A 17,384-nucleotide genomic window follows, 5' to 3' on the forward strand; every position below is an offset into this window, starting at 1 on the left:
GGTCTTCCCGGCCCAACCACCTCCAAGAGAGAATTTCCTTCTCTGATTCTTTTGTGAGTTCCTTGGGCATATGCTCCTGCTGTGGGAAATGGAGCGAGGAGAGGGAGGCGCTGAGCGAGGATGGCGAGATGCAGAGGGGTGCGGGAAAGCCACTCCCCACTGCTCTCTGTTCGGCCCCTGCATTTGCTTGCTGTCCAGATACCAAGCTTCGTGGGTCATACCCTGGTTCGGTTGTCCTGTTAAGGCCTTAGGACTCCGACAGCATGGAAGTTTCCTTTCCTCTGAAAAGTCCTGTGTCAGAAATAGTGGCATTAGGAATCTTGTCTCAAGAAGGATTTAAAGGCGACATCTACACTCAGTGCATAGGAGCTCTGTGATTGATTAACCATGTCTGCCACAGACACGGACTAGAAAGGGGAATATTCGCCATTTCTGCCCTTGGCTGAGACCACATCTCCGTAGTTGATTCCCCTAAGGGGAGGGTGGTGTGAATGACCCCCTTGTCAAACTTCTTTTAAGGAAATGGCCCCACCCTCAGACTAGAAAGTGGGCTGTGGGCCTTCAGAGGAGAAACTTGTGCCTCTCACTGAGCCTCGCTTTCTTGGGTTTGGATTTGAGGTCAGAGTGTCGTGTTAAAAGGTACAGGTGGATGGCAGAGACGAGGTGGGCTCTGCAGGCCTGCAGGTAACTGGGCAGTGAAGGATTGGGAATGGGGGAGACAGTGTCCCTCCCCCCGCCAGGGGCTGCCTGGGGGGGGAGGGGAAGGAGGGGCAGTAAATTCCAGCAGGAGTTGATGTTTCAGTCTTGAAGGCAGATTTCCGTCTTCAGCTGTTTGCATGAGGCCCACCCACATTCTGAAAGATAGTCTGCTTTTCCCAAAATCTACTGATTTAAATGTTAAAAGTTAATGTGAAAAATACCTTCACAGCACCCTGTAGACTAGTGTTTAACCTCACAACGGGGCACCATAACCTCACCCAGTTGACACACAAAATTACTCATCCCAACTATCTCAGCTGAGTGTTTCCCAGAGTGTGCAACATATTCCACTGGACAAGTGGGACAGGGCGGCGCATTCAACAGCATTGGTCGTGGAGTGATCCTTTTAAATTCTGTTTTAATGCCGACTGCTTCAAGAAGAAAGGCTCCATGTGACATGAGCCCCTAACACTTCTCTAACACTTGTTACTTAGAACAACAACGACAACAAAACTGGGCCAGAATTCAGCTATAAATTAATTATACTGTTTTGTTTTCATCAAATTACCTCTTATAGTGATCTTCTGTTTATGCAAGTGATACCAATCTTCCATTTATGATAAGTGACAGAACATTTCCTTTTTTGATATCCATACTTTAAAAAAAACTAAATGAATCCATCGAAAGTTAAGTAAATCATGGCACAGGTGGGACTCAGATACAGCTGCGCTCATGAAGGTAGCGTACAAACAACCCAAGTTCGGGAAACGCCAGCTTAGCCTGGAAAAGTCAGGGCCTCCCCACAGGAAGGTCCTCCCTGTGCGGCCAACCTGGGGGCATACATTTGGTTTGATGAAGGAGAAGGCTGGTTTCCTTCAGAGAAAGCAGGAGAAAGACTAGAGTATATTCCCAGGGCTTGCTCATGCGGAGAAGAATAAGACAGAGCCCCTGTCCTCAAGGACAATGGTCCGGTGTGGAGATTCTGGAGCCAGACTGCCTGGGTTCAAATCCTGGCTCTGTCGCTTATGGCTGCTGCGTGACCTTGAGAAGTTATTTGACTTCTCTCCTCATCCGTAAAATGGGTTTATAAAGGTCCCTACTCTAGGGTGATGAATTGGGGTGCTTAGAACTGTACCAGTACGTAAGTGTCATTTAAGACTGAGTTGTTGCCATTGGGAAGGACCGACAGGGAAATGGCAGCTCTAACAAGCGCTCTGGCTGCTGTGTTAAGAAAGTGCAGCGTGGGGGAGCCTGGGTGGCACAGCGGTTAAGCGTCTGCCTTCGGCTCAGGGCGTGATCCCGGCGTTCTGGGATCGAGCCCCACATCAGGCTCCTCCGCTATGAGCCTGCTTCTTCCTCTCCCACTCCCCCTGCTTGTGTTCCCTCTCTCACTGGCTGTCTCTATCTCTGTTGAATGAATAAATAAAATAAAATCTTTAAAAAAAAGAAAGAAAGAAAGTGCAGTGTGATACACACGCGAGGGAGTGGAGGAGATGCCAGGAGGATTTCCTGCAGAAATTAATATACCAGCTGATACCTGGATGACAGTAGGAGTCAGCCTGGAGAAGAGGAGAGAGGGAATGTTCTGGATAAAGCCTATGCACAGGCTCAGAGGCAAGAGACAAGAGGCAGTGTTGTCCGTGACTGTGTCCCAAGGGGACGCCCACAGAAGGCTCCCCGTGCGTTGTTAGAAGCCGTGGGTTCCAGAAGGGCAGGACTGTGATTATCTTAGCCGCCCTCTGTGCTTGCGGCCGCAGCTCAAGCCTGGTAAGCAGTGGCAGTCCTACGGTGACTGCACAGGTCCCTTCCTCTCTGCTCGCTGCGGGACCCGGAGGTCCCAGAGGACCGCCCCAGTTGAGCGAGGGAGTCCCAGGATCAGAATGTCTGCAGAGGTCTTCAGCACATCTCTGCAAGTCATAGCTGCCTGAGGGATCTGAAATCTTACCTCTGTCCACAGGTGACCTGGTGTCCCGAGCAATGCATCACCTGCAGCCCCTCAACGCCAAGCACCACGGCAACGGCACCCCCCTGCACCACAAGCAGGGGGCGCTCTACTGGGAGCCGGAGGCCCTGTACACTCTCTGCTATTTCATGCACTGCCCGCAAATGGAATGGGAAAATCCCAACGTGGAGCCTTCCAAAGTCAACCTCCAGGTGGAAAGGTAAGACTTGCCTTGGCTCTGGATGGGCAAAGAAAGGAGCTCCCCTCTGGCCACCACCGCCTTGTCGTGGGTGGGTACTTCCTCCAGGGTGGCACAGGGGTACAGGAGGGGAGCGATGCTGACGTTCAGAGCTGCACGGTTCCCAGAAACTCGCTGGACGGGTCCAGGTGGGAACCTTGTGCCCCGAGGGGGTGTCTGAGACCCAGGTGGGATGGGTTTGTGTAGGGTTGGTCCAGTTTGGGATAAAAACGGCCTGGGTCGGGGAGGTGGGTCTGCAGATTCCGGAGGGGTGAGGGGCTCTGCTGTGCAGGTGGTGTCCTTGTGAAGGCATCTGTGGGTCATGTCAGCTCCTTGGGTGGGAGGTGTCTTCATTTCCTCCTGGCTGCCCTGGGGACTCCCTCAGGGAACCATAAACACCTGTTTGGCCGAAGTGGGCCCTGAAGGTACGGAGGAGACTGGCTTGCTCAAGCAGAATCCTCAAGGGAAAGGGAGGCAGGGAAGGCTTCCTGGGAGAGGACACTCCGTCTGACCCAGCTTCTGTCCCTCCCTAGCACAGTCCCTCCACTTCCCCGTGCCTCAGCTTCCCCATCTGTAAACCAGCAGCTACACTAAGCAGTTCCCCGGTCCCCTTCTGTCTGGTAAATTCCAGGACTCTCTGGGGATGGTTTCACCCTCTCAGAGGCAGGTCGTCAGAAACCAGACGGCCTGGGGGCATGCCCCTCCCCCTGGGAACAGCCCACGGAGTCCGTCTCCCCACAGCACCTCGCAAATCAGGCCCCGCCTCCACACGGCCCTATTTACTCCAACTGCTGTAGCAGCGACCCATTTATCCAAAGACTGGTGAAGAGAGTGGGGTCTGGGACCCAGACTTCTGGCTTTAAATCCCGGCTCTTCCAGTTAAACATCACAGGAGGGCGAGGGCCTTGGGAAAGCGCCTTAACCTCTCCGTGCCTCAGTTTCTTCATCTGCACAATAGGGCTACTGAAAGTAAATCCTGCATAGGGCTGTCGGAAGATTGAGTGACTTGAACAGTGCCCAGTGCATAGTAAGTGCTCAGTAAACGTTTGCTCTTGTTTCTGTTGTCGTAGACACTATCTGCCCTTAGGCGAGCAACTCCCAGTTTGGGCTCAATGCGGTTTTCTTTTTTCTATTAAACGGTTCCAAGTGGTCAAGTGATTTTGAGATGCTCGCTGGCTGCTTTGCTGCTGCAGGGACGGGCTGGGGCTTAACTGGGCTCCCTTCTGAAACCACATCTCCTGGCTTTCATTTCCGGGAAGAGAATGGAGCATGAGTTAGACAAAAGTTGCTGAGGTTTTGTTCTTGTTTTGTTTTTAAGAATCCTGAGTTAGCGTGAAGATTTCAGTCCCGCCTGGCCTCCCGCGGTCTAGGCCGAATCAGTGGGTACCCTGTACAGATTTTCACGTGCCAAACATGCCCACACTGGAGAGGTGGCAAAGTGTTCGTTGTCCCTGGGCAGATTATAACCTCAGTCCGAGACACCAAGAGTGCTCCCTACGAGTGTGCGGCCTTAGCGCTGAGTGAACAGAACCCAGCAGCCTCGGCCCGTGGGGCGTCTAGCTCTCTGACACCCCCCCCCCCCAGCCTGTGTGATAGTATCTGACTCACCTCCCGCCAGTGTGCACGTGACACCCAGATGACCCCCCCCATCTCCAGCCAGGCAGTGCCTCCTCTGAGCTCCAGAACCTTCTCATCCTACTCAGCCTCAGTTTCCCCATCAAGTCTCACTACCCAGACTGTTCTTCTTCTCATAGCACCTTATTCTTTTCTGCGTAACACGTATGCAGTTGGTCATGGTGATTCTGTTATGTGTTCGTTTATTGCCTGTAAGCTTCATGAGGGCAGAGAACACGTCTGTTTTGGCCACACCACACCAAGCCACACCTAACGCCAAGCTTGACACCTGGTGCATGGTGGGGAGTCAGTAAATATTTGTAGAAAGAACGAGCAAACCTGTTGGTCCAGCTGCCTGTGGAACATTGCCATCCATTTGGGTGTGCTCACGACTACCTCAAATCTGAAGTTACCCTCTTTCCCCTAAAACCAGCTGTTCTTTCTCTCTCCCTCATCTCTAAGAATGGCATCACCACCTGTCAGAAACTGGGCCTCGCCCCACACTCCTTCCTGTCCCTCACTTGCTCCTACAGCCGTGGTCAGCAGGTCTTACTGACGTCGCATCTACGACATCTCTCATTTCTCTGTCCATCCCCGCCCCCTCCGATTGCTGCCACTGTGGGGTTGGGCACTTCCATTACCACATGTGATTTCTAAACGGTCTCCGAGGATGTAAGGCTTAATATCATCTGACCAGCTCCATCCACCTCACGGCCACCAGACAGAAACTTCTAGAATGTGAATCTCATCATGTGATGGACTCCTTGCCCCCCACTCAGCACAGGGACATGGCCCTGTTACATCTTCCATTTCTCGGCTTCCATCTTCCCTTCTGGAATCCCTTTCAGGATTCAGAGTGTAGCTGGAGTGGCTATCAGGCTGGGGAGGCCATCTGAGGTTTCCAGACTTTCTGGGATAAGATGTAAAGACACATGAGCTTTGAGGGAGAGCAGAGTAAAGAGAACACGGCCCCAAATGTGTTGGAGTCAGTTCTGTCTCGATCTTTCCCATCTTCTTTGGTTGATTTTTCAGGGGTCAGCACAAGATGCAAAGTAGAACTTGTCATTTCTGAGTTGTGTTCACTTTGGTCCTCCAGAAAGAGTGTGGATTTGGGAACAAGATTGACCTTTGGCTTTGTATCCCAGCCCTGCTTCCTCTAGCTCTGAGACCTTGAACAAGCCATTCCTCCTCATGGAATCTCTTTTCCTCAACTGTAAAATGACAGTGAGACCAGCCTCGCGGGACTGGTGTAAGCAATGAATTCAATATGGTAGCTAAGCCGCCAGCGCCATGCCTGGCACGAGAGCAGCTCTCCTCCTCCTCACCCCTCAAAAGAGTAGCTGATAGTATTTGTCTTTTTTTTGTCAGGACGGCTCTAAAATGCTGTTATCGTTGTCCCTACAGAAGCCTGTGTGTGTGTTCCTTCTAGACAAAAAGCTATTCCTCCCGTTCCCTGATGGAATAGGCATTGGCGTTCAGCATCTGAAATCACACATGGAAGGGCTTCAGAGGGGAGAGGACTTATGTTTTCAGTCAAGTGTTTACACCAGCTCCCTACCAAAACCTCTGAACAAGAATTTTCCAGTGGGAGGTGGACTCTAATTTGGAGTTGTTTATCTCTCTCTCTTTCTGTCTCCTCACCCCCAAAATCAAACAACATTTCCTTAACTCTTTATTTTTATTCTGGCAACATCAAGTAGGGCCATGATGCTTATATGGTTTTTCACTAGACTATATTCTTCAGGAAAGGGGCTGAATATCATTTGCCTTTGTCCATGCCCAGCAGAAAGTCTGGAAACATTTGTGGACTGAAATATGGATTGTTTTGTACCTCAAATCGTCTCTGCTTGTCAGAAGAGCCTTCTTCCCTGGCTGGAGTATTTGGAAGTAGGCCTACATGCACTACTTTACCCTTTTATGTGGGCCCAGCTTGAGAGTCGCTACGTTTGTTTTGGATAGTTTCATTTTTCACTGCGGGATTTTGAAGAAGCTCGGTGCCAGTGTGAGATTTCTATAGCTCCAGTTGTTCCAGAACTTTGGCTACTAGTTTTTGAGCTTCTAAAATCTTGCAGAGCAGTTCTTTGGGTCACTGGAAGCATGTACTGGGACCAGGTCCTGTAAAGAACTGGAGCTTCAGAGTGAGAGAGACAGGCATGACCTAGACCCCACGGAGTAGAGACTAAGATTAAAAGGCCAGACTTGGAATCCTATTCAAGTCAGGTGTCTGCAAATTCAACATGGAGAAGAAAGAGGAGGAAAACATTGTTTATCAAGGAGAATCTGATGTCTGATAGAACTGAATCTTCTATGCGCCACAGGCTGGTCACTGGAGACTTATGACGCTCTGCGAAAAACAGTGCTGACCTTGCAAGTCCTCCAGGAAGAGAGTGGCTTCAGATTCCATCGAAAGAAATAAATTGCAATTAATTATGGTACCCAGCCTTTACTCCAGCCCACCCCACTGGTTTGCGACTTGTTTTTTTTTTTTTTTTAATTCCTTAATTCAATTTATAATAAAGCTCCCTGAGGGCAAAGAGTCTACCTCTTATATGTTTTTCTAGAGTCCAACGTAGTATTTTGGCACATTACACATTACATGTGCTTAACAAGTATTTACTAAGTTAGTTAAAACTAAACACACCCGATGTCATCCGCAAAGCCTGTTTTGTATCGGAGCATCAGATGTTTTACCAAAAGTCTTAGCTCAGATGTCATCCGTATTTCTGACTTTCATTTATCAATATTTCTAAGAAATGTCTGAGAAGCAGGTAATTCTATTTAATTTTTTCCTAGGATAGAACCTTCAATAGTTTAAATTGAATATCAAAATAAATACATATCGTAATATTAATCAATCAATAAAATCTTTCAGGTACTTCAGATATTTTTACTTAAAAAATCTCAGATTTTCTAAGATTTATGATTAGGCAATATTTCTATTATATATATATTTATATGTAAATAAGTATGATTAGGCAATATTTATTTTGTAAGTTTTATGTTAGGCAATATTTATTTTGGTAATGATATATGTAAACACCTTAATTTTGATAGTAGGAGCTATATGAGGTTGCTGGATTTAAATAGAATCATCTTCAGTCTATGACAAGATTTTCCTCCCCTATATCATTACTGGAAATATCAGTGATTCCTAGATGTGTTTGGCCATGGATGACTTCAGTAATGACCACAAAAAGAAAAAAGAGTGGGATAAATTGGATTATTTTGTTGCCTGAGGTAGCTGGTAATGCCTGAGAAGATCAGAGATGGGTTTTACCCACAAAACTAAACAGTTGGGTAGTTCTGTCCTTCCCCAGTCTCACTGAAAGCAAACAAAAGCATACGTAGGCAGTGGCCCTTGCCACTTGCCCCTTTTACAAGCAGAACTGTATAAACAGATGTGGTGCACTGTCTACCAGGGGAAGCTGAACCAAAAACATGAGTATACAATCACCAATCACCAGCTGTTTGGGAGAAATGAAATAAATCTTAAGAAATGGAAGAATTTACACTTGAAGAAACAGAGCTACTAAAGCAAACATAACAGACATGAGAAGTTAATGGTACCCAAATACATGTTCCAAGACACTCACCCTGTCAAACGATCACTCCAACACATCAGTTCTTGATACTTTCTTATCTGTGGCATATGTGACAGGTGATAGTCAAATGTTAACATACATCAATGGACATACTCAGGGTTATGCAAAATTTCCAGCAAGCTGTTATAATTCTTCCTTGTTCCTTCACCCTAAGGAGTGCATATCAGAATGCAAGTGGGCAAAGTTATTCTTTTTTTTTTTTTAAGATTTTATTTATTTATTCGACAGAGATCGAGACAGCCAGCGAGAGAGGGAACACAAGCAGGGGGAGTAGGAGAGGAAGAAGCAGGCTCATAGCGGAAGAGCCCGATGTGGGGCTCGATCCCATAACGCCGGGATCACGCCCTGAGCTGAAGGCAGATGCTTAACCACTGTGCCACCCAGGCGCCCCAGGCAAAGTTATTCTTGACACAAACAACACTACTAGTAAAAATGCTTAGTTGCAAGGTTAAACCTACTGTGACTGCTTAAAGTAGAAAGAAGACCTCTGGGAGGCCCAGTGTAGGTAGAAGTTTACTAGATCCTTTCCCCTTCTGTGTGAGAATTGGACCTTGGGTTAATTCTCTAGCTCTGTTCTCCTGGAAACATGCTAAAAAAAATTGCAGTATCAACTATGTTACCAAGCAGCATGCTTATGGTCAGAGTAACTCTAGATGGATAAATTTGATTTGGCCTGCTAGTACTGTAAATACCTGATAAATATCCAGAGCTTTGGGCTTCCCTGAATCCACTGGCTCTTGTCACTGGCAGTGTCCTTGCAGGAACCTTGGAAACTATATCCATAGAGTTGCTACAAGAGATATGGGGGTTCATAAACCGGGATAGTTCTCACAGTCACTCAAGTAGATATCATCTTCTTGCACCTAAGTATCACCTGGACAGAAGATAGCTCAAGGATGGCTGGCTGTAAGGACTACCACTGAAAGGAACATCTGATGCTATCCTGCTGGGCCAAGTGTGGCCTGTGATAGTCCCATGAGTCTGAACGTTTAGTAGAGCTTAAAGAGACTTCTGGTGGGTATTAAAGCCAGAGAACCAAGCTTTGGGGATGTACAACCTAGACAGTGTCCAAGTTGCACCCCAGGACTGCTCTAGCAAAGACCTCACGGCCACCAGGGCTGGGCGCAGACACCTGACTTCACACCACCAATGCTGAGCATTGGATACTCCTAGCAGGACCTCTGCACCATTACCCATGAAAGCTGAATGTCTCTACCAACACCCTAGTCAGCCTCATGTTCCACCTAGGTCACACCACTCGGGTTCAAAGTAGTAGAGCCCAGGTCACATGCCTGCACCCTAGCTGCAAGGGAGTCTGGAAAGGTAAATTTCTACCTTGTGGAACCTTGGACTAATAATATGGGAAATTCTCCAAACACAGTAAGGTCATCAGTGGTTCTGGGCAGGCAAAAAAGTTGACAAAGGTGCACTACACTCTTCTAATTTACTTGTTTTTAATATCAATAACACACAAGTGAATCACTTTACAGCTCAGTACTTTTGACCATTGTTAGCCACACATCTCACGACGGACGGACTTACACACCACAGCTGAGAACCAAAATACCACCTCAACATAAGCACTCTTTAGACTAACACTCTGGGTACCTGGATAGAAAGGAGGAGGAGGGAGGAAGACTAATCCTGGCATCCTCAGCAGGGATGCAGAATGCCTTTTCCCAGAGGAAGAAGGCTACTTCCTTATCTTCTCAAGCCCAGTGATCACGTCTGGCCGAAAAGACCCGTCATATGCCCAGCCCAGTGCTACAGGGTCCTGGAGAAATCCAGATGCGTAGGAACATGCTAGAGTGAGGGGCCTACAGCTGCAGGGCTGCATGTGGGCATTGGTGAATTGGGCTGGAATCCTAACAACCATATAAACTAGGGGGGAAATGCACGTTGAATTCTAAATAATTAACTTGAGAAACAAAGTTTTAAAACATGATCCATTCATAACTTGAACATGGCTACAATTTATTTCATCTGGCCAAGGTAAAAACAACTCCAATCCCACTGTTTTTCAAACTGTGGGTTACAGCTCATTAATGGGCCATTAAATCAGCGCAGAGCAGAGATTGGCAAACTATACCCCACAGGCCAAATCTGGCCCATTGCCTGTTTTTATAAAGTTTTATTGGAACACAGCCATACCTATTTGTTGATATATTATTTATGGCTGCTTTTGCACTTTTGATTAGCTGTGTCAGAGACCAAATGGCTCACAAAGCTGAAAATACTCTTTGGCACTTTCTGGTAAAAGTTTTCTGAACCCTGATGTTGTGGGTTATAATCTAAATTTTTTAAAAATGAACTAGAATTGAACAGGAAAAAATCCAGGTAGTTTTCATGAGGTAAGGTAAGGATGTTTTGTGAAACTTCTTTTTTTCCCCATTATATGAACTTAACTGGAGTTGATTAATTTGCCCAAGGTCACATAGCTAAAGTTGCAGAATTCGTGTCTGAACGCTCGGAGTCAGGCCCTGGTCTGTGCTCACGTTCATTGGGCCATTCTGCTATCGGTGGGCTGTGATTTCAAAAGAAATAATAATGTTTGAAAGCCTCACCCCTAATCCCTACAATTTATTTTATAATCTTCATGATTGTTGATAGGGTATGAAACTAAGATGTACATGTACTAAATAAAATGTGGTAACTCAAAAAAAATCAAAAAAGAAGACACTTTGAATCACCCGTAAGCACTATGACCATATAGGGCATATATTCTGTCCATGTTACAGTTTTTTGGTTGTTTCACAAAATAAGGACCATGCAATTTTGTTGGTCTGTGTCTTTGAGTAGCCTTCAAAAACATGATTTTTCAAGGGACTCTGCCATCATTGGTCATTTAAAGTCAAGAGGGATTTGAAAACAGGCATATTGAACATGTTCCATGATGAAGAAGGTGAAATTGAGCCCTAGAGGGATGAGTGGACTTGAATGGGGTCATAAGTGCTCTTGCAGAGGATTTGCCGGGAAGTACCTCAGGGCCTTTGCACAGGCTTTGCCTTCTTTCTGGAACACTGCCTCCTCTCTACCTGTCTATCATCTGGGTTAGTCAGTTCATCCTCAGGACTGATTGTAGGCATCACCTCCTCCAGGAACCCTTCCCTACCACCTCAGGCTATAGTAAGTGTTGAGGGCATAGCTCAGTGCATAGCATATAGTAAGCACTCAATAAATGCTTACAGAACCGAACAGAGCTGGATCTGAAACCTGTGTGTGCCAACTCAGGCAGCCCTCAGCTTGGCACCTGCTATGCCGTTCACATGCTCCAGGTCTCGTTTCCTCAGCTGTAACCAAGAAATAATAATTCCTACTTTGTGGGGCTGTTCCGGTGACCAGTGAACGTATGCCAGTGCCATACACATTCACTGACACATTGGAGATGATCCCTAAACAGTAGGAATTATTACTCCCTTAACTCAGGTTGACACCTTCTTAGATATGTTCGTATACATAAACCACTTCAAGTCCAGCACACATTAGGCGCTTTATAGATAATGGACTTTGTGATTCTCGTTGTCACAGTGCTTGGAACCTGAACATACACCACAGCAGGACTTCTCAGCCTTTAATCAGGAATGTGCATTTGAATCTCCTGGGATCTCATTAAAATGCAGATTCTATTCATAGGCCTGGGGAGGGGCCCAAGACATTTCCTTTCTAACGAGCTCCCAGGTGAGGTGGTGCTGCTGGCCCATGGACCACACCGTGAATAACAAGACATGGTAGTTTTTTGTGTGCTTGTCATTCCTTTCCCCATCTGACTCCAACCCCCCTTTTTAAGTTACATAAGGGCAAGAAATAAGCTTTTATGGCGATTCTTGTCTCTCTGGTAGAGTTTGGCACATAATAGGCTTTGGGGGCTGGATTGAGCCTCATGAGACGCTGGATCTCTATGTAATTGGACGAAATGAACAGATCCCGGAGGTCAGACCTGGGCAGCCTGCAGAACTTCGGAGCTGCAACAGCCAAGGGAAGACACTGAGTGTCTGAATATAATGATCGTCCTCAGCCTAACAAGGTGTCTTCTCTAGAGCGGCTCAGGGCTAGCAAATTAGCGAGAAGCGTGCAAGGCAAAGGGGAGGCAGGATTTCACAGGTGTCCTGTCTGGAGAGGGGCAGCAGGGCAGATCTGAAAGCTCCCCAGCCTGATTCTGTTGAACACATCCAGCCTCCAGGCCTCGTCGAATGGCTTTGACTTGGGAGTTCTTTTCCCAGCCAAGGGGCAGAGAGTGCCCCTGACCACAGGTGACAAACTGAGAGGCTCAAGTTCAAGGACAGCCTTCTCTCCCAACATGCAGGTTTAGTCTGACCAGATGCACACACTGCACTCGTTCGTCTGAATATCCAGGTCTTCTCTGAGCCCCAGTCAACTGGCTGCCACAGCAGTCTGGTTTGGTGTGACACAGCGACCCTTCATTGTATGGGGAAAGGAAGGCAGACCTCCCCTTCAGGCACAAAGTTGAGGAACGAGCATTGCACCGTCCAGAGTGGTAACCACCAGCCGCGTGTGGCTGTTTGGATTTAAATGAAAACAATAGGGGCACCCGCGTGGCTCATTCGGTTAAGTGTCCCACTCTTTTTAAGATTTTATTTATTTATTTGAGAGAGAGAGCACAAGCAGCGAGAGCAGCAGGCAGAGGAAGAAGCACACTCCCCACTGAGCAGGAAGACCAATGCAAGACTCGATCCCAGGACCCTGAGATCATGACCTGACCCTAACCAACTGAGCCACCCAGGCATCCCTAGCATCCAACTCTTGATCTCAGCTCAGTTCTTGATCTAAGAGTCATGAGTTCAAACCCTGCATTGAGCTCCACAGTGAGCGTGGAGCCTACTTAAAAAAATAATAAAATAAATAAATGAATGTGCGAATAAAAATTAAGCAGAACTAAAGCTTCAATTCCTCAGTACCGACGGTCCTCATTTCAAATTCTCAGTAGCTACATGCCACCAGTGACATCGCACATATAGGATGGTTCCATCATCACAGGAACTTCTATCGGACAGTGCTGACCTGGAGGCTCAGTGCAGGCGGCACCCCCCTTTTAGAAGAACAGCCCATGAAAATCAGCCCTTCCAAAGCAATCCGTAAGGAAGGAGTCACGGTAGAGACCAGGGACCAGCTCACCTGCTGAAGCACGTTCCGTGTCCCCATGTTTGGATGATCTTAGAGCCCAGTATTTCAAAGCAACCGTCGTCATCATCACCCCCAGATTTTACAAGGTATTTGTAACATACAGGTCTCCCTTCCAAGTGCGTTGGCTCGGTGAACCCTCACAAGACTGTCAGGAGTGTGTTCGCACCACCCTACACAACTGCTGTCCCTCCCTTCTCCTGAAGAACATCAGGCTCAGAGAGGTTATGTAGCTTGCCCACGTTACACAGCTCGTCGGGGCAGAGTCGGCTGCAAGGACAGGCAGCTGAGACCAGAGATCGCGCTCTCAACCGTGTGCTGTGCACAGGGCTGGGGAGGATTGTCAGGCTTAAGGGGGAGGACACAGGGTCCCTCTGAAGGGTTAAAAACCTGAACATTTCCAACCAGGAATGTTCTTGCTTTAATACGCTTCCCCCTCCGCTTCCCTTTTCCTTCTAGTATTTTCCCTGTCTTAGGACTTAATAAATATTGCTAATACAGATGGAATAATGATAATCAAATCACTTCATCTGATTAGACAGCAGTTAAACCTCTTTGAGAAACACGCTCGCCTCCTGGAGCGAATTGCTATCAACATAGAGCCTTGCCTCTTCAGTCTCCGCCGCAGAGCTGCTTGAACTTTTCCTTTTTTATTTAATTTTTAAAACTTGTTTATTATTTATTTTATTTATGATTGAACTTCTTATTCCGTTGTGCATTCTTTATTCATTTATTCAGCGAATGTGAATTGAATGCCTGAGCATGGTAATAGAGCTAGTGTCACTCGAATCTTCTCTGTGCATTGCAAGTACTTGGCATGAATTAACTCATTTGTCCCTCAGGATAACCTCATGATGATAGGCCTTCTTGTTGTCGCCCCCACTATCTAGATGGGGAAGATGAGGCCGAGAGGTCACAGGGCTCAGAAGCGGCTGCAGGGGGATTGACAGCCGGGCTCCACAGCTCCCTCCCATTACACCTCGCTGCTGGGTGCAAGGCCCTCTGCTGGGGAGGGGCGACCCAGGGGACCTCCCATGGCTCCTGCCCTGTGCAGCTCATTTATCATCAAAGGAAGAAAGGGCGAAGGGTCAGAAGGGGGATACAGATAAACTGCCGCAGGGGACCCGGGAAGGTGGTTTGGGAGGCGGACTGAAACCTGGGTAAGATCAGGCACTCCAGGCGGGCAGAGCCACCGGCCAAGGCTCCAAGGTGGGGGGTCTCCCGTGTACCGTAGACCGGCACGTCCGACTGCCGCAGAGGCCAGGCTGACCTTCAGCTGGCTCACAGAGGAGCAGCTTTTGGCCAGCTGTTCAAATGCTGACATGCTTCCCCACAAGCTTGTAAAGAGCTGCTGGCCCAGATGTCTCCCACCCCACGGCCCTGCCATCAGGACCTGCAGCGAGGCATCCGGGTCTGCAGGGGAGCGGGGAGGGGGTCCTGCCTGCATCAGACCACAGGGCGTAGGTGGTGCCCGAGCCTTACCTGTAGTTAAATATTTCGAATACCGTTGCTGAGCTGAAAGTGTCTGGGAGAAAATGACGTCCTAGAGGTGGTGTTGGGCCTTGGTCCCTTCCATGGGGGGGTGCGGGTGAAGGTTTGGACCAGGGTGACGCCTAAGCAAATGCAGATAAGCTCTCCTCCTTCGAGATACCTGCATCCTCACCACCACCGGGAAGCCTTTGCTGCCCACCGGGCCTCCCACCCCCAGCAGGACAAGGCCTCCCCCATTCTCTCTGAAGCCATCTGTGGAAAATACACTTCATGCCATTGTGGGCCAGGCCCAGGGATGAGCAGACTTTGGGTCACCCAACTTAAGTGTCCCAATCACCCTCTGAGATGGCAGTTCTGCCTAGTTTCAGATGAGGAGGGAGGCTGAGAGAAGTTCAAGGCCTTGCCCAAGGTCACACGGCTAAGCTTGTGAGTGGCCGGGCTGGAGGGTAGGCCCAAGCGCTGTGAGTCTAGAGCCTATTTCCTCCCGACTGTCTGCCGCGTAGCCCGGGCCATTGCTGTGTTACCCTTTGCTTCCATGTCTGAGCTCGTCAGAGGCAGGGACTGGGCTTTGATCAGCTGGTGCTCTCTCTGGCAGCCGGCCAGGGCCTGGCTCAGAGTGGACGGGGACATAAAGACCAGTCTGAGTGCAAGGCAGCAGGAGGATGGAGCCTGGCATGTCGCAGGATCTGGTTGGAAGGTTCCAACAGATGACAAGCGTGTGGCTTGATCGAGTGCCATCTCCCGTAGCCCCCAGTGAGAGAAGTCGCCAACTGGCCTCCTCTCTTGGCCTGCACGGTCCCAAGGGAAGCTTACATTCGCCTCCTTGGATTTTTGCTTCCTTCTCCTTTGCTGGGAACTGTCAGCCCTCCGTGTGCCCTGTGTCTGGGTCCATGAATATCCTGCACATGTAGGAAAAATTTTTTTAAAAGAACGTTAGCAAAAATTAGTCCTTGAAGCTGCCCAGTGCAGACCGAGGCCTGGCCCAGCATGGCAAGGGCCAGCAGGAACCCCAGGTGCCCGGGAGCAGAAAGGCCTGTGCAGAGGGAACGCTCCCCGAGGTCAGCCTGCTTTCAAACCATCTGTCCCATGCCAAGTTTCCGCTCTGTTTTATCCTTCCAGAAACAGCAATATTGACAGCTGCCAGCACATACCTGAGTTTCACACATTATGGAAAACAGCCCAGCCAGTAAATCTGGTCATTTGCCCAGTAGACATAGCATCTGAGTTGATCTTGCATTTTTCAAAGTCTGACTTTCCCTGTGAAACCTACACGTGTCTGTGCGTCTCCTAGTCGACCATTGTCCTAGGTTTTCACTGATTCAGTCACATCATCCCTCCTTCCGTTTTGCTCTCCTCATGGACGGCACCTTTTTACAACTGTAACACAAGGTGCTATAAATTCAAATTTTTATAGTATATATGTTTTTTTACTGAAAAGTTATATATGCTCATTTTTTTCATTTTGGAAACTACAGGAAAACGTAAGAAAGAAAATTAAAATCATCTACAATTCTGCTATGCAGACGTAGCCAAAATGATTATTTGGTACCTTTTCTCATCTTTGTTTTTAATATAGACAGTGAGGCTTTTTAAAATAGCTGGGCTGTGTATGTGTATCTAATTTTATATCTGCTTTTATTTCACTTAGTATGCCATCAGCGTTTTTCCCAGTACTACTACGGAACATTCATAAACATCATTTTTAATGACTGCAAAATACTCCGTCTTGTGAATGCGCTGTAATTTACCTAATGGTTCCCAGGTTGCTGGTCATTTGGGTTTTTTCCAGTTTGTGAATTGCTGTTCTTTTAAAACCATACACAGTAGCATGACTAAAACATCAATGCAGAGGGAACAGATATAGAAAGAGTAATCTCTTTGGAGTAGAGCAACTGAGGGGTTAACTCATGGGGCTTCTGATGGCCCCTTTGAGTGAGAAATTGCAGAAAGGAGAGCCCTGGGAGGCAAGCTTACTCAGCCCCATCCCGGATCCCACGTGTGGTCATGTTTCGCAGGAAGACGACGTGGGAAATGTAGGAAGCCCAGCTGGCCTGCAAGGTGTCTGGCCACAGTCAATATAAAAATCTAAGTTAGCACTTCATTGTGTCTAGGAGTCTCCCACACATACGGTCTCCCTGCATTCTGGGAGGGGGAAGACCAGCCAGGGTTGCTTTTCACAACTCTAAAGAGATTGGCTCTAGAAAAGTCATGAGATTTGCCCAAAAGCCATGCAATGAGTGGCCAAATTGAAACCAAAGAGCGGCTCCAGAGATCTCTGGAAATCCCCACCCTGCTTCCTGTCTTGCTTCTAGAATGAAGCAGAGCCTTAACACGGCATCATCAGAAAGCAAGGTTTGAGCAGGTGGCGTGGACAGAGTTCAGGCTGTATGCCGTCGGCGGTGTCCAGAGATTAGGAAGTCTCCACAAATTCCCGGTTTCGTTTGTTGAGTGCTTGTGTTTGTTTATTATTCTGGATTTTTCACTGCTCTGTTTTTGTTTCCCCGTATATAAGAAACATTGCCCATGAGGGCTTCCTTGGGTCTTTCACACTGGCATGAGGAATTCTGTCAAGATTTAGCCAGTCAGGGTCAGGCAGGCCCGGGACTCGAGGCTGAATGTGCTGGCAAAAGAAGGTGAATATTTTCCCAGGCTTCTGTTT

The 17,384-nt window shown here is 47.9% G+C and overlaps 1 protein-coding gene across 2 annotated transcripts in view; it reads left to right on the forward strand.

Annotated features, from left to right (window-relative positions):
- Nucleotides 1–17,384, forward strand: part of BTBD11 (BTB domain containing 11) — a 300,917-nt gene that overhangs the window by 188,503 nt on the left and 95,030 nt on the right. For both annotated transcript variants that reach the window (XM_040637421.1, XM_040637422.1), the window contains exon 3: nucleotides 2,657–2,861. In XM_040637421.1, coding sequence (XP_040493355.1) covers nucleotides 2,657–2,861 — 205 coding nt within the window. The remainder of the gene's footprint in view (nucleotides 1–2,656; nucleotides 2,862–17,384) is intronic.

Source organism: Ursus maritimus, unplaced genomic scaffold, assembly GCF_017311325.1.
Source record: "Ursus maritimus isolate PB19 unplaced genomic scaffold, ASM1731132v1 scaffold_21, whole genome shotgun sequence".
Lineage (NCBI taxonomy): Eukaryota > Metazoa > Chordata > Mammalia > Carnivora > Ursidae > Ursus > Ursus maritimus.